The sequence below is a fragment of the Neolamprologus brichardi genome, chromosome 7 (genome assembly GCF_056152115.1).
Source record: "Neolamprologus brichardi isolate AB-2024 chromosome 7, ASM5615211v1, whole genome shotgun sequence".
In the NCBI taxonomy this organism is placed as follows: Eukaryota; Metazoa; Chordata; class Actinopteri; order Cichliformes; family Cichlidae; genus Neolamprologus; species Neolamprologus brichardi.
In genome coordinates, this window is record NC_142110.1 from 44,153,406 (window position 1) to 44,178,658 (window position 25,253).

The 25,253-nt window shown below is 40.0% G+C and overlaps 1 protein-coding gene across 2 annotated transcripts in view; it reads right to left on the reverse strand.

Annotated features, from left to right (window-relative positions):
• rai14 (retinoic acid induced 14) overlaps positions 1-24,677 on the reverse strand; it is a 54,399-nt gene extending 29,722 nt beyond the window's left edge. For both annotated transcript variants that reach the window (XM_087843643.1, XM_035906990.2), the window contains exons 1-2: positions 24,391-24,677; positions 23,080-23,161 (exon numbers count right to left, since the gene is read on the reverse strand). In XM_087843643.1, the coding sequence (XP_087699769.1) occupies positions 23,080-23,115 (36 nt within the window). In that variant the 5' untranslated portion in view covers positions 23,116-23,161; positions 24,391-24,677. The remainder of the gene's footprint in view (positions 1-23,079; positions 23,162-24,390) is intronic.
• Between the last annotated feature and the right edge of the window lie 576 nt (positions 24,678-25,253).

A 25,253-nucleotide genomic window follows, 5' to 3' on the forward strand; every position in this document is an offset into this window, starting at 1 on the left:
ATTTTAGGAGCGCAATAAGCAGGCAAAGCAACACAGAGTGTAAGTAACCTCTGTGGCAAACACCCAAATGCAACCACTGCAATACATTTTGCACAACTGGTGGAAAAATGCTGGGCTATAAAAATAGCCTGTCACCGAAAGAGCAAAATGACCACTGAGCTCTGCAGCCTAATAAGCCACAAGGTAATTAACAGATTATTGAGTATGAAAAAATATTAAAATGTGTTTGTGTTTTCAAATGTAATGTGTAAGATGGCTGAGAACAGAGGAGTATTCCTGCTATTTTTTTAAAAGCTAACTCTGGAAAAGCAATACCACCCCCACGCACACATGATATCCATGTGGTAGCACGAGAAGGTTCTCTGACAGACTGGAAATAACAGATTGGTTAGAAAAACATTCAGCTGGACATTGAGAAGACACAGGAAAAAAAAAAAAAAGGGGGGGGGGGGGGGGGGTAAGATTTGAGGTGTGCAAGTAGAAGATGGGCTCTATCAGGCACATGTAATACATCCAAGAACCATTACAGATTTGATTTTAAATAAATTACAGAGAAACACTCCCTTAACACACATGGTGTTAAAATATAGCAACGTAACAAACAAAACCAAATAAGACTGGAAAACACCTGCACACATGCTGTACATGTGACAAAACATTTAATAAAGGGCTTTTAAATGTTTTATTAATCTCACCACACCACATACAATTATTAGTTCTTTCATTTAACCAGGAAGCCCCACTGAGATCCAACTTCTTTTAAAAGGGAGAACTGTTTAAGATGGGAGCCATATAAACTCAAAACATGCACAAAAACAAAAATGAACATTATATGTTAATGGAAAAAATACATGCAAATGTAACTTCTATTTGTTTACAAGAATACACAGGAACCTTTAAATTAACAGGTTTTTACAGCTTTTGGGTTTTATTTCCACCAGAGGACTAAGATTTACAATGTATAGCACATATGGGCAACCCCAACTAAACCCAAAATTTTGGGAGGAAAAAGCAAAACAAGGCTATTTTCACACATTAACTGCCATATATGTCACATGTTGGAAATTATCTGAGACATGATATTAATTAATTATTAGTTAATTAACTAACATTGCTTTTTACTTTTACATTATTGTAAGTCTGGTGATTTCATACATGCAGCATGTACTTCAATCACTCATACAACATAGTTGTGCTTGGGATTGGAACAGAAGTGACAAAAATGAGGTTAGAAAATAGAAATTAATACCAACTCTGTGCTTGTTTCCCCAAAACTTTGACTAATATAAACAAACAAAATATAAGTAGTTTATTTACACAATCAAGACATTTAATTAAACAGGGACAGTACTTGTTTAGTGTGGCCAGCACTTTCCTTATCTTGTTTTGTGGAAACCAGGAAGGGCAGAACCTACTGTGGTAATTGAGTGCCTTTGTAATCCAGAAATAGTAGTAAAACAAACCCACCCCCTTGGATGACAGACGGAATATCAAAGCAGTCAGAGACACTTATTACTTAATTATAAATGCTTGCAAAAACCCACCCTATGTGCTCTCTGGGCACTTTTTCAAATTCTTCATTTCACATTTAGTGGCGAGTTGAACAAATTCCAGTATGAATGCAAAATTTGGTTACATGTTACATTTGGTTGACATACGCTGAACATGTGACATGAATCAAATGCAAATGGAAAACGTAACAATGCATTTGCAGGTTTATGATGAAATGAACGTAATGTATAGGAAACTCAAAAGAGTTGGTATTTATAATAAACATAAAAACATATAGATGTACATAATTGCTATATGCATGGCGTTGTTTGTGCAAAGTTTTATTCAGATTGGCCCACCCATTAAGGAGGAGATAGACTAGGCCAGCGGTCCCCAACCCCCAGGCCTCGGACCGGTACGTGAGTCGTTTGGTACCGGGCCGCGAGAGTTGAGGCTCAGGTGTGAAATGTATAGTTTTCAGGGTTTTTATCGGTTTTCAGCGTTATTTTGTTATCGTTTTTATCGTTTACTCGGTTTTCCTTGGTCTTTTCACGTGTGTTATGAATAAAGTTTCTTTTTTTTTGGTACCAGTACTAGTTTTATTTTGTTGTATTTATGCGCGACACCTTAAAGGTCGGTCCATGAAAATATTGTCGGCATAAACCGGTCCGTGGGGGAAAAAAGGGTTGGAGACCGCTGGACTAGGCTATTTAATACAAGCTGAAACCAAACGAATGCCTTTTCCTTGAAATGCGATCACGCCCAAGGAGGAATAAAGCTCCCCTTAAAGATGGTCAGTCATACAAGCCTAAGGATCGGTGAGCTGAAGTGATGTATTTTTTTCAGTCAAGAGTTTTACTCCGCTATAATAAACACCACTAGTACAAGCGTAGCAGCACCCTGCATATTTGCTTCAGTGAACATTTTTTCATGCTTTTGTTGGTTGTCAGTTACTTTGTTTCAAAGAACTTCAGAATATTTAGGTCAAAAGAACAGAGTAGAATGGCCCACTATCCCCATCTTTTAATTACTGCCTACTTCACAACATCTTTCACTTTAAGTACACTTCATCTAAAAGCCTACAATGTCTACAGTGTAGGGTGACACTTTAAATCATTTGTACCACTTCACTTCTATTTTCAAGCAAGTCTTCCTTCCTGTGCAATAAAGTACTATGCTGGTTCTTATATACCTACACAACAGGTGATGATATAGTTGAGATACAGTGGGATAGTGAATGCTGTGGTCCCATTAACAAGAACTGCATGTTGGGATAAAAATTGCCACTAGCACTGATGTCTACTATAACATGATCGCTCCTAATGGCCTATGTGACTTTGCAAAGCCAAATAAGGAATGAAGGGCAGTCGCATCAGAGCAGCATGACAGCGATAGCGTTAGACTACATTGTATTGGACAGATTTAAGTGGAGCGGAATGCACTGCTCCACTTTCAGCCACATACACAACTGGTGTCATCAACAGGAGGCTGATGAAATAATCATGTAGTGGCAGAGGTGGTGCAATATCAGCAAAGATGTCAGCTCCAACAAAAAGGTTGAACAAGAAGTGTATTTTCAAGTTTTTCTACAACAAAAAAAAATGTATACAAATGTAAGACAGGCTTGGGGCGTCGGGGGATTCCCCAAGAGCATCTTCCTTGGAGGGCTCAACCCGGGGTTGCGGTCATGGCCTATTAAGGGCTCTGTTGGCTCTTAGGTGACGGTTTCCTCGTGGCTGCGTGCAGTGGGGCCAGGGGAGGGTCTGTCCTGACGGTTACTGACCTGGTAGCCTGGCTGCCCCTGGGTGGGTCCGGGACAGGCGTGGGGTTCTGTGGGTGCTCCGTCTCTGGGCTGGGGCCCTGGCTGGGCCTTGGGAGCTTGGGTCCTGGTTGGTGTGTCGCCGGGGTTGTGGGCGGGTGGGTGTATGGGGGCCCGGCCCTGGCGCAGGGTGCCGCCTGTGCATCGAGCCACCTGGGGGGCAACTGGTGGGGGAGGCTGTTACATCTTGCAGGAGGTCTCCTCTCTTCAGGAACTCACTCTGCAGGAGGGGGAGATATAGGAGAGGTGGAGGAAGATCTCAGCCTGGGCGTCAGTTGTCTTGTGTAGTCTGGAAGATGAGTGGATGACGGGGTGGGTGCAGTTTTCTCTGTGGTGGGGCCGGGCGGCGCAGCTGAACTGGGCCCCGGTCCGAATGGGCCTGGGCCCCCTTTCCCTGGCGGGTTGCGGAGTATGGGGGTGCCTACTGGGGTCAGCGGGGAAGCTGGCCCCAGGGAGGGGTCACTTGCCCCTCCCTTCCTTCCCTCGCCATCTCCAGCTGCCTCCCTCTTCCTGCTCCACCACAATCACCCACACATGCAGGGCCTTGGGGTAAAGGTGTGTCACCAGGGTGCAGGGGAGGCATCCCCCCCTCTGTCCCCTTCTGGCTGCCTGTGCCTCAATTTTATCCCACAACTTAGACATTCATATTACTCACACTCTCATAACACATACATATAGGATCTTGGGGGTGGGCACGCTACACGGAATCCAAAAGACCATCAGAGTGTACAACCTCACCCCTGGCGTCGTTGCCCACCTCTCAATTTTAAATACACGTAGACATTGGGGGCTATCAGGAGGGGCTATGCGCTTACCTGCTGCTCTCTGGCAGGTAGCTCCATGCCCTCCTGGGTTTTAAATGCACCTTAGAACACGCATGCATCAACACTACATATGCGCGGGCGGAGGGAGGTTTGGAGTCTTCACACACCCCCGTTCTCTGTTGCCTGTTGGAGCGGGGGTCTGGGAGGAGGAGTTGGCCGTCCGATTGGGGTCTGGAATGTGGGGCCTCCCTGCTGCTGCCGAGTCAGGGCAGTCTGCTCCTCTCCACCCCAGGGAAAAGGGTAACACTACCTGGGTCTGGGTGCAGTTTCCCCCTCCAGGGGCAAGGGTTCCTAGACCTGGGGCTTAGAGTACGCTTGGAGAGTGTGATTGTGTGTACAGTGTCTCTTTATGTCTGTCTCCACGTTGGGTGAGTGTTGAGTAATTGCATATGAGAGCATGAGGATGGGAATGGATGTTTGTATCTGTGTGTGCCTGTTTGTCTGTGTCCATATGTCAGGTCGGGTATCAGACGCCACCTCTCTAGGGACATCTCAGGCCCTTCAAGATATGGAGGCCTATCTCCCCCCACCACTTCCCCTGCCAGTGGCAGACGCCCTCAGACATCGGTGCATTGGTGGTTCTTTGTGTCCGGGGATGGGCGTCCAGGTACACACCGGCTCATTCCTGGTGGCTGCTTGTCGGGGGCTGGAGCCCTCAGCCTCTCGGCCTGGGGCTCGGCCACTCTGGCACAGCTGGCTGCCGGCGGAGCTCACGGGCACGTCACTGCAACCCCCCCTGGCTTCTGCTCCGCGGCTGCTGAGTGACCCCTCATCTGGGACTCTCCTCAGCTCTTTCTGGGATAGTGGCACGGCTGCCCCTCTGTTGGTCTTCCTTGGTCTCTTGTGTTCTGAGGGCCTCTGGATGCCTGGAGTTTTGATCTCCTCCATACCTGCTTCATGCCCTGGAGGACGGGGCCGTGGCTCCCCACACCCTCTAGCACAGACCTTCCCAAAGTGTGGGGCCATTGCAGGGGGGGCGCGGTATGAAAAGGGTTTGGACACTGCTACCACGGGGCGGCCACAGAAACGCAAAGCAGGAGATGAAGCATAGCTGAATATGTTTCCAAATCAACTTCATTCTAAGCCAAAGACTAGAAAATATGGTGAAGCATATCTGCCCTTTGGTTTCACCTGCACAAGTGCCAAGGTAGGTCTCCCCTGCAGAATTGGTTTTCCCTTCGTCGGGAGCACGTGTTGGGCTCTTCAAATCACGGGCAAACAGTATCCCACATTCTTGATTTTTAGTTCAAACACTTGTTGTAATGACTAACTACTCCTGACATTTTGGAGATGTTAGCTCTTTATACAGTAAAGTTACAGCGGGATACAAATAATATCAGGCTGATCCTGCCACGATTTGTTCCCCCTGTCTAAATCACGGACAAACAGTATCTCACTCTCTCTATTTGAAAATGTATTGATTGCAATGTTGAATATTATTACACAGGGAAAAGAACCAACTACATGTAAAAGAATCACACCGTGACGCCTCTGCCTTTCTAAATAGAGGGACAGTAACTGCGTGTGGTGTTTGTGCGTGTGCACACGCGGGGGGGGGGGGGGGGGGGGGGGGGGCATTTTTGTTGTAAAACAAAGGGGGCCCAGCAAAAAAAGTTTGGGAACCACTGCTCTAGCACATCATTACATGAAGGAACCTTTTAAATACAAGTGCGCTAACACTCACAGGTGTACACACGGGTGCTTACAGACACAAACTACACCCTTTTTGGCTCCTACCTCAAAGCACACTGTGTGCTGTCGATCTTACGTGCTACACAATAATGTTTAATATTTAGTATTTACTGTTATATTCCCATAGATTATCGTGATGTTGTTTATTATAATGCTCTTTTTTTTCTTCTGCTTATTTTCTTTTTTCTTTCTCAACAGGTGATCCAGGTGATTGATATATGTATTTTTTTCTGCTTATTTTGTTGGTTTTTGTTTTTTGCCCTTTATCCCCATCCCTCTTCCCCGCTGTTTTTCTTTCCCTCTTTCTTTCTCCCCTTTCTTTTCCCCAGTCAAGTCTGTCCCGTATTTAGCAAGTGAAAATAAAATAAAAGAAACAATAAAAGGTGAATCAAATAGACCATTACGGCAAGGCTGGGATGGTCCATTTGGTAAAGTAAGTCCGTTGGGCATCTTTCTTCGCCTTTAGACAATAATTCTGATGGGAAAAGAGCCAAACGGGACAGGCAAAAAAAGAAAAAGAAAAAAGAAAAAAAAAAAAGACAGGAAAATGTATAAGCTAGCACACCACCAAGGAAAGATGAATTATTATTTGTAATGCAGAATTTCACTTCACTGAGATTTATTAGTGAGTTTATTAAGGATTATTAAAGAATTATTGTTAAAAACATGTCTAATATTTACAAGTATAATAGTATGTCAGGTATATTAGTATTTAAATATGTAGCTCCTGAAGGAAAGCATTTTTTTTTTCTGAAAAGGAAAGTCAATTTGAAGACAATGATGGGGTTAGATTTTGAGAATCAAGTCTTTAAAATGCACAGAAATGTTCTGTTTAGGTGATGTGCTGGGCACCTTGCCTCTACTCTGTATGGCCTTATATAATCGCTATTACATTAACTGTGAGTCTGATCTCTCCCTTTCTGTTCCCACCAGCCAGCCAAACGTCTTTCATGTGGGTTGTTTGTTGTCTCTATGCTAATCTTTTTCCTCTATGCTCACCCTGCCCCAACCAGTCATGGCAGATGGCCAACCCGTCTCACAGCCTGGCTTAGGCCTATAATGCCTGAGGTCTTCCTGTTAAAATGGAGTTCTTCCTCACCACCACATCCAAGTGTTTGCTCACAGGGGATTGCTGGATCACAGGGGCTCTTTCTCTAATATTGCAGGACCTTGACCCTACACTACATGAATGTTTTTATCTGCACCAAAAGGCAGACCAGTCCAAGTTTTTCTCATTAACCTTGAAGTGCTCATTAGAGCTGAAACAATTAGTTAACAGATTAGTCAACAAATATGATTTTACAGTGTTTTAACATAAAAAAAATTATTAATCTGTTCAAAGTAAAACTTGGCAGATTAATTATCACTGAAAAACAATAGATTAGCAGAAGTTTTGTTCCTTGTTATGTGTAAGCTGGACACAATGAAGCAAAAAGCAAAACAGATTTGAAAAACACTGACATAAGTGAGTGCACAACACATGAACCCTGAATAACTCTGAATAATATACACGTGCTTTGCCTAAGCAACATGTCACAGGTCACTTATTCTGAGATTATTAACTAGTAAGACTCCGCCATACTGCTTCTACTATGGGTTTTTACTTCCTCTCTCTCTTGGTTTCAGTCAGTTTCCCCTGCCTTTGGCTGTTTGCCGGTGTTAGTTTTAAGATCCCCCCTTCTTTCTATTTCTAAGTCTGCATCTAGTGTTTACACTGCACTCAGAGTGTGTGTTCCCTCTTTGTCTTTGCCCTGACGCTCATTAAGACACACAAAGACTGTGCTGATAACACTAAGCGATTCCTGTTTGTCCAAGCCTGAAGCAGGCAGAAAGGGCAAGAACAAGAGAGCAAGAAGCCAGCATTTAACAGTAGTAAAGACCCAAGAAAAAGGAACTACTGTGTTAGAAAAGATACTGAGAGACAGAAATATTAAAGTGGCATAACTCTGACTTCTGTTGACTTGTACTCTTTTCAAAGACTCACTCTTTTTCTACATGTGTTTCACGGGTATACATTTCTCTGTCAAGCTCTGAAACTCCTCTGCCCTTCTAAAGTAAATAGCAAACAGATGCCTATCGGTTGTGTGTGTGTTTGTGTGCCTGTTTGCTAACCTAAAGATCTGTGCATAAACAATTTGTGTTTTCCCTTCTTAGTTCTCAGAAGGAAAAATAAACTAATATCAGGAAGTAGTAATTCCTACATCAGATTCTGTATGTTTGTAGAGTTGTACTGCTAAGAGCAGATGTAGTTTAACACATAAACATTTACTTTCAGAAACCCAATAGTATTACCCTCAAATGACATTCATGTTGATCTAGGAATGAAAAGGTGTTTGTTCTACTTTCACTTTTCATGTAGTTCTGTTTACTTTCAGTATGCTCTAAATCACTCAACAACAACAAAAAAAGAGAACAGGACATCAACTTCTCTGAGCCAGCTGGTTAAGATTGACCCAAGAATCAGAAACACCAGAAGGCATCTGAGACGCTATTGTTCAACAGATCTATGCAAAACCTTTCCCAGGAATTCTAATGTATATCCATGGTAAATTTCATTGAAATACAACAATTGCTTTGCCAGATGTCCTGTCAAGGATTAGGGAGTCATACAAGGAAAACTCATAAAAAGCGAAATCTGTGTCTGTATAAATAGGTAACAGACAAGGTAAAAAACTAGACATTAGAATTTTAAAAAAAAGAAACACTGTGCCAGACAGGTAAACCTATTTAGTCACACACACTCTACACTACTCGATTTGAAACTTGCACCAGTTAACTCACCTACATTTATCTTCCTTATGTTTACTGGAGATATAATATTTTTAGCTTTACTCACATTAAAAGAAGGTCAGACACAGATACAACAAGGTTTAACTCCAGTGAGGAAAAACACATCTATACAAGCAAAAGTATTTTCAGCTTGAGAACAGTTGAGATTCAGAAGAAGGCAGGACATACAGGAAATGGTCAAGAGGATGTAAGAAAGAACAGTGTACAAAATAAAAGGAAAAGAAGCAAAAGAAAATACAGAGATTGGTGCATCAACAATATCTCTGCCCTTTGATCAAGCTGTGGCCGTTAACTTCAAACCCCTTATCTGTAACAAAACAGATCCTCAAATGTCCTCAGACAATACATCCTTTCTCTAAGGCCACAGCTGAAACTGCTTACTGCCCTCTGTAGTACAAACACACGCAAGCACACACAAGCACAAGTCCACACATACACATACACATCACAATGGTTTAATAGACTCTGAAAGCAAGAATAGAAAGGGTTAGCATAGAACTGTCAAACAAAGACCAGATGGTTGCTTTTGTAAGGAAAGATGCTGCCACATATTTCACAACACTGCCGAATGTGGGCCGCACGTTTAGATAATCAGACAAATTTACATCATGAGACTATTTTCTAGTTTAACTCTCTTGTTTATAAATCTCCAGCAACATTTAGCACCACCCTTTCTTTACAAAAGATATTCCGCTCTAAAACTAGAGCAAGCTGTAGTGCCCAACATAACATTTTTTGTGCACTGGACCATCAGGAGAGAGATCAGCACAAAAAAGCTCATGTAATTACTTTTTATGCTTCTATCTTAATCCATAGAAACATAATTTATTAGACTTATATTTTCTATTACCAATCCTAATATGCAAATTAATTAGTAACCTAAGCTTTAAAATGTTATATAGACTCAGCTCTGCTGCAGGGATCACCAAATCAGCAGTGGGCAGGAGCAAGTGAAAATATGTCTTTCATTCACATTTAAATGGTTCGATGAAAAACTTTTATTCAATTATATTACATTTTTAATAATATAGTGCCAATTTACACCAACAGTTGCCTTGAGGTGCTTTATATTACCAAGTAGAGAACATATAATATTAGAGAGAAAAACCAAACAATCAGACGATCCCCTGTGAGCAAGCACTTGGCGATGGCGGGAAGGAGAAAACTTCCTTTTAACATGAAGAAACCTCTAGCAGAACCAGGCTTAGGGTGGGGCAGCTGCCTGCCTGGTCCAGCTCGGGGGGGTGGGGGTTGGCTGGGGGTGGGGGGGAGTATATAGAGATGAGGACAAAACACAAACTGGTAGACACTAGAGCAGGGAGATATGACCAAAAATATTTATCACGATATACACTTGAAAATTTGCAATAATGATATAACTGATGATATAAGACACACTAGACAAAATACTTTACAGCTTCACAACTTTATTAGTGCAAAAAACCCACCAATGTATTTTCACTTAACAACAAGTGGCTCCTGCCTATGATAGCCGTAATGCTCCGACAATCTATCAAGCAGTGCGGGTTCGTAGCTTAGCAAAGTCGTGCTAAAACATTTGACAGATTTTCGAGCGCCGTGTACCACATAAAAACGTTTCGAGGTCAGTAAACACAACCAGAATTCATACATAAGGCACACGGGATTATAAGGGGCACTGTCGATTTTCAGAAAAATCAAAGGATTGATTTTAAGTGTGCCGTATTTTCCAAAAAACATGGTAATAACGACGGCCCGCTAGCATGCTCTAGCAAAAATAGTGCTTTGTTGTGTATCTGACGGACGAAAGCTAAACCAGTTCCACACCACTGAAGTTGCAGCATTCTGGTTCGTCCGTTTCATTCAACGATCCGCTTTCGCCCTTCTCATGAATGCTCTGTTCTTTGCATTGTTTTACTGCATAACTTTTTGTTAATCAAAGGGAAGTAGATAAAGTAGCTGACTTGTGTTAAAACAAGACATGACATGTTTGCTTTTCTTTCCATCTTTCCCAGTTTTTTTTTAATCACTAGCCAACACTGCATTACACATAAACACAGGGAAAAAAAAACTAAACAAAAAACAAAACTGTGAGCACATCCATAAATTCCCTCCATTCTTTTCACTTCTTCACTAAGCGCTGTCTTATTAAAACACACACACAAATTAACAACACAAATTAGTTAACCTTCCTAATTGCCTCTGCTTTTATAGCTTTAATTGTGCTCCTGTCATAAACAACTTGTGCAGTTACAGGAACAATAAGACCAACTGTTGAGCAAAGCCCACTGTAACTATGTGCTCATTCACATCTGCTGTGAATACAAGGATCAGCTAATTGTGTACAAGCTAAAGCTTTAATGAACCAACTGTATTACAGACTGCAACCTCCTTAGACTATAAAGAGGCAGTAGATCACTTGAAACCCATTAACAATTTTTTTTTCAATAAAATACACTACTTCGAATCAATTTTAAACCCAAAGGACTGCATAGGATGTCCAGCATGGGGGCTTTGTGTGTGCAAGGGGACCTCCAGTTAAAAAAATTGTTCTCGTACAACACTTCCTCCTGACACAAATAGATTTTCCTGCCCTATAAATAAACACTGCTAGACTTGGAAAGCGACCAGCCTCATTACACTAGAGGGCTGCTCATAAAGTTGAGGGAGTATAAAAAAAATACACAGTTCCACTTCAGTCAAGATAGGAGCCAGTTTAAACACACTCAACTGTAGACTCGCATGTGTATCAAGTTTTGGGGGTTTTTTTTGTTTGTTTTTTAAAAAAAGACATTGTGTTGAGCTAAAAGCTAGAAATCTTTACGCCAATCTAATCCATAAACCTGTCTGTTGCTTCACTTAATTTTAAACCATTACACAGAACAAGAAACACGCCAAAAGTCTCTTAAAAAGGAAAGTCTCAGTTTTTTCAGATGAACTGTGTCTAACCCTCCCTCCATCCATCTCCTAGCATGAACATTGTTCCAGTTGTTCAGAGAAGGCCAAACTAAACAACCCGTCTGAACTGAACTGGGGGCAGGGAGCCTAAGTACCCTTCTCAGAGAAATAGGCTTTTTCTTACACTTTCATCCTTTCCTCATCATTTACAATCACTATTTCTTTGCTCTTGTAATATCATATTTTTGTCACATTTTGCTCCTGATGACTTCATCGCAGTCTTCATTCCCTACTCCCCATTAACTGAACTCCTTTCACTCACCTTATCGGTTTCTGTCTGTTTTAAAGGTTCCGCCATTTTTATCAGTGATTTGTTGGGTCTTACTTACTTCATTACTTCATCTACATGTAGTGCAGTCATGCTATGCTGGATGTAACACATGCTTTTTCCTAAACCCAGTCTGATAAATGTCCTTTCTCTCAGACATGATTACATCAATACTCACACAAGGCAGCCAACAGGCTAACCTTACATCACCACTGATGTCTTCACACCCACATGAGACAACAAACTAGCCCATGCACAAACATACACCCACACATAAATGAGCATGCAAACACATGCAGACACCAGGACTGTCATACCCGGCTCTTCTTTACACGCTCTGCGTTTCATGTATTTGCTGACGAGCAGGTTTTCTAGCAGTGTGTCTGCAGTTCATGTGCACAGGCGATAAGAAATAAAGGGATCCCATGGGAAAGTCCTGTTTTAATTGGATCCATGTTTAAGCAGACCCTAAGCTATTTTCTTCTGCCTTTCCTTGGATTAATTGAAACTAGTTCAAGGCTGTATTTTTTAATATTCTTGTGGAGTAAATCTGGAATGATGAGAGCATTGCAAGTGCAGTCAGCAGTTAACTAACTCCAGTCTATAAAGAACCAATACTGGTATACTAAACATGCATCTCAAAGGCTCACTATCCAGCTAGAAGACCAATTTTCAATCAATTAAATGGTTAAGTGATGAACCCTTTTAGCTCCATTTCATTGTTCATACTGGTGAGCCGTACCAGGTTTCTAAAGCTCCTGTGACTATATGGCAAGTGTTTTGAACCTACAATCACCATTACATGTGCGTTTTGACATTTTGGAATATTCTCTCAACTAATTCTAAGATACAATATTTTCAGATTGTATGCAGCAAGTGTCATAATTATCCGTTAGAGTTGTGTACTCCCTAATCTCCTGCTGACAATTGACACACACACACAGACAGATGCAAACCCTTCCTCCTAGTCTCCCAGATTAATGCCCGCCTGTCCCTAAGGGTTTACTGTCACTCTCAGTACTAATACCCTTTTCACTACACCCAGCCAGAACAAACCATTAAATGCCAAACCAACTTAGACTGGGCCTAATCAAACACTGCCAAGTGCAGTCTATGGCTTACTTATAAGGAAAACTTCTTTAATTGAAGAATGAATATATTACAGTGATTCTTACACTTTACAGGGGGGGGGAAATAGAATGTAATGTTTTTCTAAGATTTTCCTTGATGTTCTGCATTTATAACCCAGTAAATTCTTTTGGTTCAATGTTTAACCACCCAGTGCAAAAGGCATTCTTTTATAAATGTTTTCAGATTATCAGCATGTGATTATGATTGCATTGTTGCACCAGTTAACACAGTGGACACATTTCATCACTCCTGATAAGGAATCATCCATCCATTCCTCCCGTTTTTGCACAACCACATACAGACACTACATATTCTGAATATGGCAAAAATACAGCAAAAGCTACGTGTACAGTTTAGATTCTAACAGCTCCGTTAAATGTATGCTATGGAACAGCTGTGCCTAGTGAGAGGAGACCGCATAATCCACACATGAATTAGACACAGAGAGGCTGGATGATAAGGCATGGGTATGTGTGTGTCTGATAGTGGTCTTTGCGCATGAATGTGAATATGTGCATGTGTTTGAATGTGTGTGCATGTGTAAGCCTTGAGTAATCCTGCTTAGTCCAGCAGCTGGGGGAGCAGGTTTAAGCAGTCTGGCAGTTTGAAGGGCTGGAAGAGGATATAACACCAGGACCACTGTCAACAATAATTGAATACACAGACAATAACATGCAGTCAATCAGTGTGTGTGTAAGTATGTGTCTGCATCTCAGTCCACAACTGTCCAGCTTGTGAAAATGTGCTTGGGGGAGGGTAGTAAGACGCTGAGGGTCAGATAACAGCTAAAGCAAGGTAACTCATTTATAGAAGCTTTGCTCAAACCGCAGGGACCAAGCTGTTAATGCGGCCTCAAAAGGTCGAAGCACACGAGAGTCAGTGAAGATTTCTCAAACTAATGACACAATCAAGAAAAAGTATGCTACAAAAATGTTACATGACACTATTAAAAAAAAATTTACGCGGTTTTGGTGAAAAGTTAAATAATTAAAAGAATGATGTCTTTGAGGAAGAAACAATACTGACAGCATGCTACTGTAACTTTTAATGCCATATAATACAATAATTTTAAGTTAAGGTTTAGCTAGTAATAGGCAACCAGACTGGCCAGCAGCTGTCTTCAGGATGTTTGTTAAAACGGCAGCATTATCATAACTCTGCAGTGCAGGAAATAGGCCAACTAGAACAAAGACAATTTCTTGGACAGTACACCAGCAAACAAACTAACTGTGCTAAAACTGTTGTTTTAGATTACAGATTACAATAGACAGAGTGTAAAATGAAAGTGAAAAGCTATCAAATCTAGCTGCCTATAATTTACAATTTAATAGAGAAATTGTGTAGATTACCTGGTGCACAATAGACGTGATAGGTACTTTTTATACAACAACCCAATGCTGCGTTCAATTATATTTCTGTTGTACATATGCCATGTACATTGAGTATTTTTGTGCAAGTTGTTTTTTTGATATGTGGGGATATGTGGTTATGGTAGTTACAATAGATAATAAGTGACATTGTAACACTCAGGAAAGTGACTACAAAAATGTACTTTTCTAATGCTAATGCTAATTTAACAGTAACAGTTTTGATCCAGCACTGCCAATTCCTACTGTGTTTGCAGTAGCTTCCAAGTTTACAGTAGGAATACTGTAATTTTATTTTTACAACAGCAACAAAGCTGAGAGTATTAGACTGTAAACTCTATATTCTAGAGCAAAGTACTACTTTTTTATAGTATGAATCTGTTGCCATAGATTTGAATAGGTACGCTGTAAAATAACAGTTAAAACCTTGTAAATGTAACCGTGCGTACTGACAGTTTTTAACTGTGACATTAGTTAGAGTGTACATGTTTTTAGAATAGTGTTCATATCATATCCAAGGCTTGCAAAATTTCAAAATCTCTGGTAGCCCTTCGGGCAGGCATTCTTCAGTTTTTGGTAGCCCAAAATAAATTTAAGTAGCCCGAATAAAAAAGAAAGCAATTTTTTAATGTTTTGTTTCCATTACAATATTATACATTAAAGTATAATATTGTAACGGAAACAAAAAATAATCAAAGAAATTGTTAAAATACAAATCACAACAACTGTATAAAAATTACAACCATCAACTCAAATACTTGGTTCAAATTGAACAGAAATTTCTATGAACTTGTAAGAACTGTGTAGGACATGAATCTGAAATTTCCACTGAAGTCACGGGTAAGAAGTAAGTGGAACCAAGATCTAGGCCATTTGCTTTTTGAAGTTTGCATAGGCTGCTAAATTTTGCCAATGGTAGTTCACTCTTTGCAATATAGCACGCTGTTCTAAACAGCTTTTTCAGGAGTTCTTGTTGTGCTTGGTTTACTTTTAGCATGTTTTTTTGCAATTGCTGTTTGTTCTGGGAAAGATACTGCAGACTGGGCAATAATGCATTTCTTGCATTTCTCATGGGTTCTGATGGGGTCTTTCTTAAAATTACTGGTCCCAGTAACAAAGGCGCTTGTCGACTCAGAAATCAAATGAAACTCACAACACACCTGGCAGAACATCATGTTATTTAGCTTGTTATATTCCAGCCACAGAAATTTTTTTGTCCATGAAACCAAAAAAGCTGCGCTTTCTTTTTGCCTCATAGTCTGATTTGTCATAATTTTTCCGTTTTGTGGTAAGCTTTTCTTTGGCTGCCCCTTCTTCACCCTGACCTGTCTTATTTGGCTGAGCAGAACTAAAATACCAGCGTAAATCCTGCTGCTTTTACACACGTACTTACATAACGGTCAGCAATTCTTTGCGCACTCAACCTCTCACATGTTTAAGCTTGCTGCGAGAGATTTCACTTGTCGCGTTTGAATAGTAAGCTAATGAGTGATAAGACAATGTCAGAGGAATTGGTGCGCAATTAATCGTCACTCACCAATCAGTGCTGCTGCTCTCTACACACCGTTCGCGCGATCGCAAAATGAAAGTGAAAGCAAAAAGCAAGCGCAAATTCAAAAGCAATTTCAATATGTCACATATTGACAGTGGCTCATCGATGCCAATGACATAATTACTCAGCTACATTGGCAAAAGAATGCAAAAGCATAGACATATATTTTCCTTCCTATGATAGCCCGACGGGCAGGGCTGAGTTAGATTTTGGTAGCCCGACTGGAAAAATCGCTAGCCCCGGGACGTTGGGCTAGCGATTTTGCGAGCCCTGATATCACTGTAAGTATGTATTATACTGTAGTAGCATTTGGGAGGCGTTCTGAAATCTCAATTATTTCTGTTATCAACCAAAAAGTGTTTGCACGACCAAGAACTGAAACAGCTACTCAGTGCAAATACTTTTTCTCTTCCAAATTAAAAGCCAAAAGGCTGCTTTCTACACGAAATATTTAAATCCAAAAAACAGTACATAGTTTAAGCTTAGTTAAAGAGAAAACAGACTTGCACGAAACAATCATATTAAACACACAGTAAGGAAAGCTTACTATTGGTATGGGTGGAGAAATTCAAATGTGATTTTGCAATACTCCTGTATTGAGTACTTCCATAGTCATCTACACTAATACAGAATTAAGATAATACTTGCCAACACATTATTTCAACACAATATATAACACATGTATTAAATATACAGATTATATGTAACATATGATAGAAGTGTTACCACATATGGTTCTGAGCATTGGCCTATATTCTACACTTAATTAATCTTCGACAGTTCAGCTTAGACTTTAATTAAAAGTACATTAATATTACATTGCAAAGCTGGTTATTAATAAACTGAAAGGCGTTTACATCCTTAGGGTACCTTACTTTAAATAAGGTTTTGGGCTTACTTCAGTTTTTTTGTTTTTTTTTACATGTTTAAATAAAGTAACATTGACCTAACTGAATTTAAATTAAATTATGTTTTAATTCATTTTAACAAGACAGTTAAAATATTTCTTAATAACACTGCCAATGCACAGTTTTTGAAAGCTGACTGTTCAGACATGGCTGAAGCAGAATGCTTTAAATCTCACTGTGGCCATTTGCCAAACTCATTCCCAGAAACCAGATTACACCGTCTGCTTTTCTTAAACACAAGTCTCTCTCCAACACACACACACACACACAAACCCTCATTATACTGGTTGTTTGGGTAAATAGGCTTAGCTGAAATGATCCACAAATTCCAAAATGTCAGTAGCATAGTCCAAAGAGATGCTCAAGCACAAGGACTAGAAGGCAGACACAAAGTCTAGCAGACAAGCTTACAGCTACAAACATAGTTATTGTGGTATTTCTCCATTTAACAGTAAAGAGAAATTCTTCGGATTCACTGACCTTGCATAACTGCACACCTGCTCGCAGATTCTGATAAAGCAAAAATGGCGCCACTCCCTCTATGTCAAGCATTGGTATGCACTGAATTGGTGTCAAAAGACAGAGCACAGCCATGATGACCCCAGTGCAGAAAAACCCATGTTATTATCGCTGCTGTATAATCTGTGACAAAAATCACACATTTAGCTGTGTTCGCAGTCAATTCTTTGTACAGCATTAACGCTGTTTAATATTAAACTTGGAAATACATGAGCACCTCAAGCGTAGGAGGCATGTTCACACTACTCAGCCTCACAGTGCATTCACAGCGCAGCATTTGAGGAAGCTGATCTACTTAACCTGCCTGCATATTCTGCTGAGTGTGCCTGGCTGTACAGTTTTGAGCTGGTTTCTACATTCATGTCTATTATTTCATCAAACCTGTTGTTACATGCTGTAAAATAATTCAAGTAAATGATACTGGATTTGCTAAACATAATGGGGAAAGAAAGCCCTGGTTTCTGTCATGGATAATAGAGATGATGACGCCAGTTTAGTAAAGCCATAGTGGAAAATGGCAAATGTTGACTTATGATAGAGGTGGCATTTCACTCAAACAGAGTTTTATATGCCAGCAATATCAGATTTTAGCTGCATTAGTAACAAATTACAATGTCTGGGCTCTATACCCACTGTTTCAGTGAGTCTGTATAGCACAAGGATGGCAAAAAAACAAAAATCATATCACACAGGGGCAATGTTTTTTTCCTGTGTGGTTAAAAACTGATCAATTAACCCCAATGGCTTCTTCCCATCTTCTCTTTCACAAATAATCACACTTAAACCTGAAGGTGACACACCCTTCCACAGCAGCCAAAACATTAAAGCAACACACCACAAAGACAGAGGTGTTTTAACTATTCGTGCCACGTTTGACGTCGTCAAAACTGTTAACTTTTTATCCAAGTAAACACAAGGTCAAAGAAAGATCACACTATACACTGGTCCCTCGCTATAACTCGGTTCACCTTTCGCAGCCTTGCTGTTTCTCAGAATTTTTTTTTGTGTGTGCAATTTTGCATGTTTTTTTTTTGTAAAAACAGCACGTTGTGTTCTGCGTCCTGATTGGCTGTAGACCATTGTCAATCAATCCTGTGCCGTGTCTCCTGTACAGCACAGAATGCATTCAGCTTGTCACATTTACATAAATCTTCGATCGCTAGCAGTGTGACTCTGAAGTGCTGTACTGTATGTTTGTAAGTTTTCTCCCCAACAAACACAAAAATGTCCACAAAACATTTTGCACCATCAAAGGCGCCTGCGGTAGCACCCAAAAGGCAGACGAAGATGCTAACCATGGCACAAAAATTTGGACTTCTGGACATGCTAAAGGAAGGTAAAGTTACCGTATTTTTCACACCATAAGGAACACCGGATTATAAGGCGCATTAAGCGAATCAAATCCGTCAGATAAGTCAAACTTTACTCAACTCATTCTTCTTTCTTCCTCTACTTCCGTACCATTAATTCATTAATGTTGAATTCTCTCACAGCTGCTGTATTCCCATGTTTTGGACCTGAAAACAAGGTTTGATCTTTGGTTTCATTCTATAATACTGGACTTATTTTTCTACAAAGGTTTGAACTTTGAGAATGTTTAAACAAGAGAGAAAAGTGTGAAAATGTTCATGCCTGTCTGAGAAAAGTGTATAAAGTGTGTAGTGAGGGGTTTTAAAGCCTTAAAACAACTATAATATTTGTAAAAAAATAAACTGGCTACTTCGCGGATTTCACCTATCGCAGGTTATTTTTAGAACGTAACTCCCATGATAAACACATTTAATATTCAAGCAAAGTGTTTGTGTCCATGTCTTTATCGTAGATTAAGTTGTGCAGGGGCAACTGGCACAAAGGGAGTGTAAAGGGTGATCAGGTGTTATGTCATATAAACATATTAGTGTTACTGTATACTAGGTTTAAATATTAAACTTTAAGATTACACTTCTAGTTGTTATGCTGCACTAAATGGAAAATTCTGCATGTCACATTTGCGCAATTTCTGCGAGTAAGCATGAGAAGAAGGAAGAGTAGCATAAAAGGGTTTCACTTATTGATACAAATTACTTAGCTTTTTTAAATGGGGTTTAATTTGTTTATAAAATACAATTTTGTATATAAAATAGCCAGAAATAATAGGGAAAAGCACAGCTTTCTCTCAAGTGAAAGCCTATTTTGAACATTCAAATTCTCTCCTCTCTGTAGATACAATTGGTGAGAAGGAAACAAATAAGTTTATTGCCCCAATCCAGATATCATGTGAAACAACACATGAAACAGCTTGAGAGCATAGCATTTGAATGCATTCTTTTTTTTTTCCACTTCTTCACTTGTTTGAGCAGTTATATATAGTTAATAGTAACTTTAATAGTAATAGTAAGTTTAATTATTATTATTATTATGACGGTAAGGAGAACAGGACGTCAGAAAAAAGCAGAGTGCAATCAAGTAAATATTCAAAATAAATGACCCCAGTTTCTAACAATGCAATGATTAGAACAAAACTGAGTGGGAGACGTGGCATTAAAGACATGAACAGGGTGTTTTCCTGGTTTTAAATAGAAGTTTAATTTTGGTAAAGTAATCTGTTTCACGTGCTTTTCCTTATGTGAATAAAATGTGTCATTACAAAGTTTACAGGTCATGTACAGCTACGCTACGGCTTGAATACATTTTCATCATGAACCCTTCTCAAACTGGAAAAAAAACATGTATTCAATGTGTTATCATTGACCTTCTATAGATCATAAATCACACTGTGACATTAACACAGGCTGGTCTTTTCCTGTTAAGCCTCGTGTTGTAGGCTTGTTTGGCTGAGCTGGAGAAGGATCATTAAAGTAAAGCATTTATTTAAGATTTGACACTGAACCACAGTTTCCATTGCACATTGTCTGGAAATACCTTAATGTCATAAAAAAGCTATTTATAAACTTTCTGTTACTATTGTTTTTTGATTTTTGATTTTAAAGGAGCCTCTGTTTTTCAGGGAGACATTCCTGAGCATCTGTCACTGCCAGACTGAAATAGTACTAATGGCTGTTAAGGGTTTCTGTAAAAAGCAATGGAATGACTATTGGCTAAGGTAAACACAGCAGCCTGTGAAACTTTGGTGCCACATATCCTAATCACGACCAGTAGGTTTTATCACTCTGTATGGACTAAAGTCCTGGTACTGTTTCAACCAGTTTTCTACAGCATAAAAACAAGTGTGTGCTTTACTGAAAGTTTCTTGCTTTTAAAATAAAAAAATTAAGTAAGCTTCTTTTAAGCATCTGTTCTTAATTAAATGGTGACAAAAATCTAACATTTTAGAAAAAAAAATGTTGGCTACTGTACTTTTCAAGCAGCCAGTAAGACAGAAACTGTTTTTCTGAATATAGTAAAATCAATACAAGACACACTGAGGGTGATATACTGACTGAGTGATGAGGAACGTGTACCATAAAGAAACAGACACTTTTGCAGGGAGATCAATGAGGTTATTAAATTATTTAAAAATATGGCCTACTTTACAGCAAAACATTGCCTGAATATAGTCAGTTTGACATGGAATTTTACAAGAGAGACAGCTATTATCAAAAGACTGTCTATGACTTATGCATGGCGCAGAAGTGCAGGTCCAAACATCAAATTACAAATACAAAAATGGGGACCAATTACATAAAGTAGGAGACAAACCAATGAATTGTCGAAGCAATCAAAAGTGCAATAGTGTACTGTATGTGGGTGGCAGGTCTGCAAAGGCATGCATGACAGCAAACGGCATCGGTTCTGTTTCTAAGCAACGCTCACATCCACAGCTCTCTCTTTCCTCTCTCATGCCACCTACGACTGGCTATTTTAGTGAGGATGGGCATTTCACTGTAAAAGCATCTCAAACAATTCACAACTGCTACTGATATAACAGGGGCTTAGACAGGAAAACACCTGGCAAAGGTGACACAGACACCATCCATTACACGCACTGTGAAGGAGCTGTTTGACCTTGGAGCCCAGTGCTGGACTCCACATTTTCAAGAACAATGGACACTATTGTACTCCTCCCACATAACTGAATGAATTTGCAATAATTTACTGATATTCGGCAGTAGAGACATAACAGAGAAAACTGGGTCATTTTTGTGAGAAATCAGCACGTGCTAAGACCAGCCCACATGGTGGTGTGACACTTTAAAGGTTTACCCAAAATCACTTAGGTATTTTGGAGTTTTCGTCAGTTATTTATCAGAAAACAAAGCAAAAATCCAGGGTACCAATGCTTCTTTCTGTTACTTTCTATCACAGATGCTAATTCGGTGCAGGCTTGCTACTGAAACTATGATGTATGCTCAATGTTGCTTGCAGGAAAAAAAAATTAGCTGAATAATTGTGATTTAGGGTTTAGGTTGTGACATCTGGAGTAGGTGTAAAAATTATTTCCATTCTGACAAACCTTTCAGCTGTGTACCTAAAAAGTTATGAAGGCTCAAAATGCTTGAAAAAAATAACTCAAATTAAAAAGCACCTGACTTTGGGAACCATTAACTGAGAAAATATTCATAATAACAACCATTTATTTTTAATGGTTTCATTAAATATTCTGATGTTATTGTACAAAAACAGAAAATGTATTCCAAGGGGGGGACCTTATCTATGATTTGATTGATTTTATATGCAATGACGCAGCTTTAAAAAATGGAATCAAACATTAGGAATAAATTGCTGATATTGTTTTGTTGTTCCCAGAATAATTTTAAGTGCACATTTTATTGTTTTCCTTGATGTTTTACGTGTGAATCTCGAGGGGGGTTTCATTTTCTCCCCACACATATAGCCCACTACACAATAATCCCGAGTCGTGTTATGCCTTGCAGCTCATGTTGTGGGTATAATTGAATAAAAGGGTGCATGTACTTCACCTAATTCCTCCTCTGCAGATCAGTCTCTCTCCCTCTCTCTCAGCAGAGCATGCCATTAAATCAGAGCTCACCATCCTGCCCCACCACACACTTGATCACATGGAAACTGTTTACATAAACCAAGCGTCTCATTTAGATACCATTCCTCACTACAGCTGCCAACGTCTCCACTTCTGACACACCCTCCATCGCCTTAAATCCAGTAAACTCTGCAGACCTTTCCTGTCTTGCCGTTTGGCCCTGTGTCATTAGGGTCACTGTGACAAAAGATGAGTCAGACGCTGTGGAGACGCCTAACTTCCTGTGAGTGTGGAGTATCTCAGACTGTGACTGAACAAATGACTGAACTACCTTGGAGCAATTCCTCCCAAAAGAATGATTCATCGTCAGCAGGATCAAATTCTCATTTGGAGCAATGCAGAGTCAGACGTATCTGTGGTTTTTGTAGGATTCATTTAAAAAGTTTCCAAAGTGACTCAAAGAGAAAAGCATATAGCTTCTACGTTGTCAAGCAGGGTAAAAAAAAGCAAAAAGCTACCACAATAAATAGTTCTGCATCCTTTTTTGGGCCCTTAAAATCCCATGACATGCCAAGCGAAATCAAGTATGTTTATAAAGAGCTCCAAAATGGATTACACGGGCATCATGATTTGTTTTAGTTCTCTAAACCCATTTATTTTTCCTACAGCAAATATCAAAATATCAACAAGCCACAGGCTTCTGCTGCTGAGTCCAAAAACTGAGGAATTCTGCCAAAAATCATTGCCGACTGTTCAAGACATACATGCACAGACAGTGACTCATCCATGCAGACATGCACATGTGCACACACGGTTGCATGTACACAACATACACAGCCAGAAACACATGTTACATTACTTACATCAGTTTTTCTAAACTTGGCTTTGAGGCTCTTCATGTTCAGTCCGACCCATGCAGTCGCTCACTCAATCGCTCAGTCGAGACTGCGAAGAAGAAGGGAGGGAAAAAAAGCCACACAGATGTTTAAACTTAGCCTCTGTGATGTTAGTTCTCATTTTAAATGTGACTCCGTGTTTCTGAAGACTTGATTTTTGGGCTTTTTGTAACATTATATTCGCATAGGTTAGCCTTGGTGAGCTGTAAACACAGAGCACAGAAGCAGAGACAAACAGTAGTCTGTAAAAACTAAAGAGCAGTGTTTGCTAAAGCCTCATCAATGAGTTGTAGTGTACCGCTAAGGGACAAAAAGAGTCCTACATTTGTTATATGTCAGAAGCACTTTTTCATTAATTTCTCCTCTTTTATAGTACCACATGCAATTCTCTTTTAAACCTGTTGCTGATTACGATGCCTCGCTTTCTATCGTTTCCTACAAGGATGTTATAAATCACAGCAGAACCCTTGGGGATGTCTGGCGACTGTATTTTTGCAGCCTGACTGCCTCAAGTAATTTTCAGTTCCTCAAGCCTGAAATGACCTTGTCAGTGATTTAACCCCCAAATATCCTTTGGCACATTCCTGCCGAAATTGGGCAACTAACTTACTTCATTATTTCCAAGGTCTGCTTGTATTACAACTCATTGCACAGTGTAAGCAATTTGAGATTCTTTGCAAACATTACTGGGAGTCTGGGGTGCAGGAATAAACATCTTTTAAATGTGTAGAAAGCACAGAAGCATAAGTTAGAAAGAGTTAATCCGATTTTAAGTCTTATTAGAGAAGTGGGAGGGTGCAAAATAACTCCTGCAATATCTAGCCAACATTCAAGCTATTTGCCAACCGCATTCATAAGGCAACCTTGATCCTGCTTTGCGTACAATGAAACTGGCGTGTGCTGTTATAATTTCTCTGCAGAAAGCACGGGAGTAGAATAAAAATGAATTGTCCAGGATGTCCCGCTGAAAAGCAAACTTCACTACTGACTGCTGTCAACAAGCATCTCTGACCCGAGCGTCTCAAGCAACGAACCTTTGCATATTTGCCTCACTGCACATCACACAGCCACATTTCTTTTTTCTTCTTCTTCTTTTTTTTTGTACACGGATATTATGAATACGCGGAGAGACACGGTTAAAGCTTGGATATCAGATTGGACTTACACGAGAGCTGTGCTCCGTTTAAATTCACCAACGGGACTCACACAAAGTTCAACTCTTAAGCATCATTTCGACCTAAACTGCTTACATGATGTGAAATTACCGGACACACTTACCCCAGTCCTTGTGCCGAGAGTCGCGGGGAGCGCGAGACACATAAAAGAAGAGACAAGCGCTTTTTAAAAATAGCTAAAACCAGATTAGCCGCTGAACAAGTGTGAACACAGCGAATCTTTGTGGAGCTATGTCGACCAGGAGGGAGCATACGGAAGGAGAAACCGGCGCGACCCTTCACGGCGGCTCTCCTCGGCCCGCATTCATTAAAAGTTGAGCTGTTGGTCGACTCCTGCTCGTCTCTGGTTTGGGACTCAGCTCAACGGCCGCTGCCCGGTTTAGGAAAGTGACGTCACTCCCCTGGAGCTCTCGTGACCGCGGCGAGCGAGCCCTGTTCTGTTCTCTATTGTACCCCCCATTCATGTTGTGGTTAAAGGGGCATTTCCCACAAAACCCCACCGGAGGGGTGCACATTTGAGAACATTTGGACCCTCGCCCACAGGCGGTCACGCGTTTTCATGTATTAAACTTCTGCTTCAGCTATTAATTCAACTACATAATTATAATATTAATGCAAAAAAAATATGTCTCGAGCTTTTATATTACACTTGAAAAACACTTTAGGGTTGCAATTTATTTATTTGTTAAAACAAAATAAAATAAAATGTATTTTGAACAATTACAGCTTCCTTTGCCATCAGTGCCACAGGCAGGTATCGTGCGTAAGTGCTGTGCTTTTATCAGGTCAAAAATATGTTTTGGTTTTTTTTACATTTAAAATGGAGTAATTATATAAAACTATCAAATATATTATAAACATGACATAGCGTGTTTTTGCTTAAGCATTTATACAACATGTCTCATTTCTTCCATTCACACACATTCACTCTCTTCTACATCTATGTGCTTTCACATTCCAATGAAT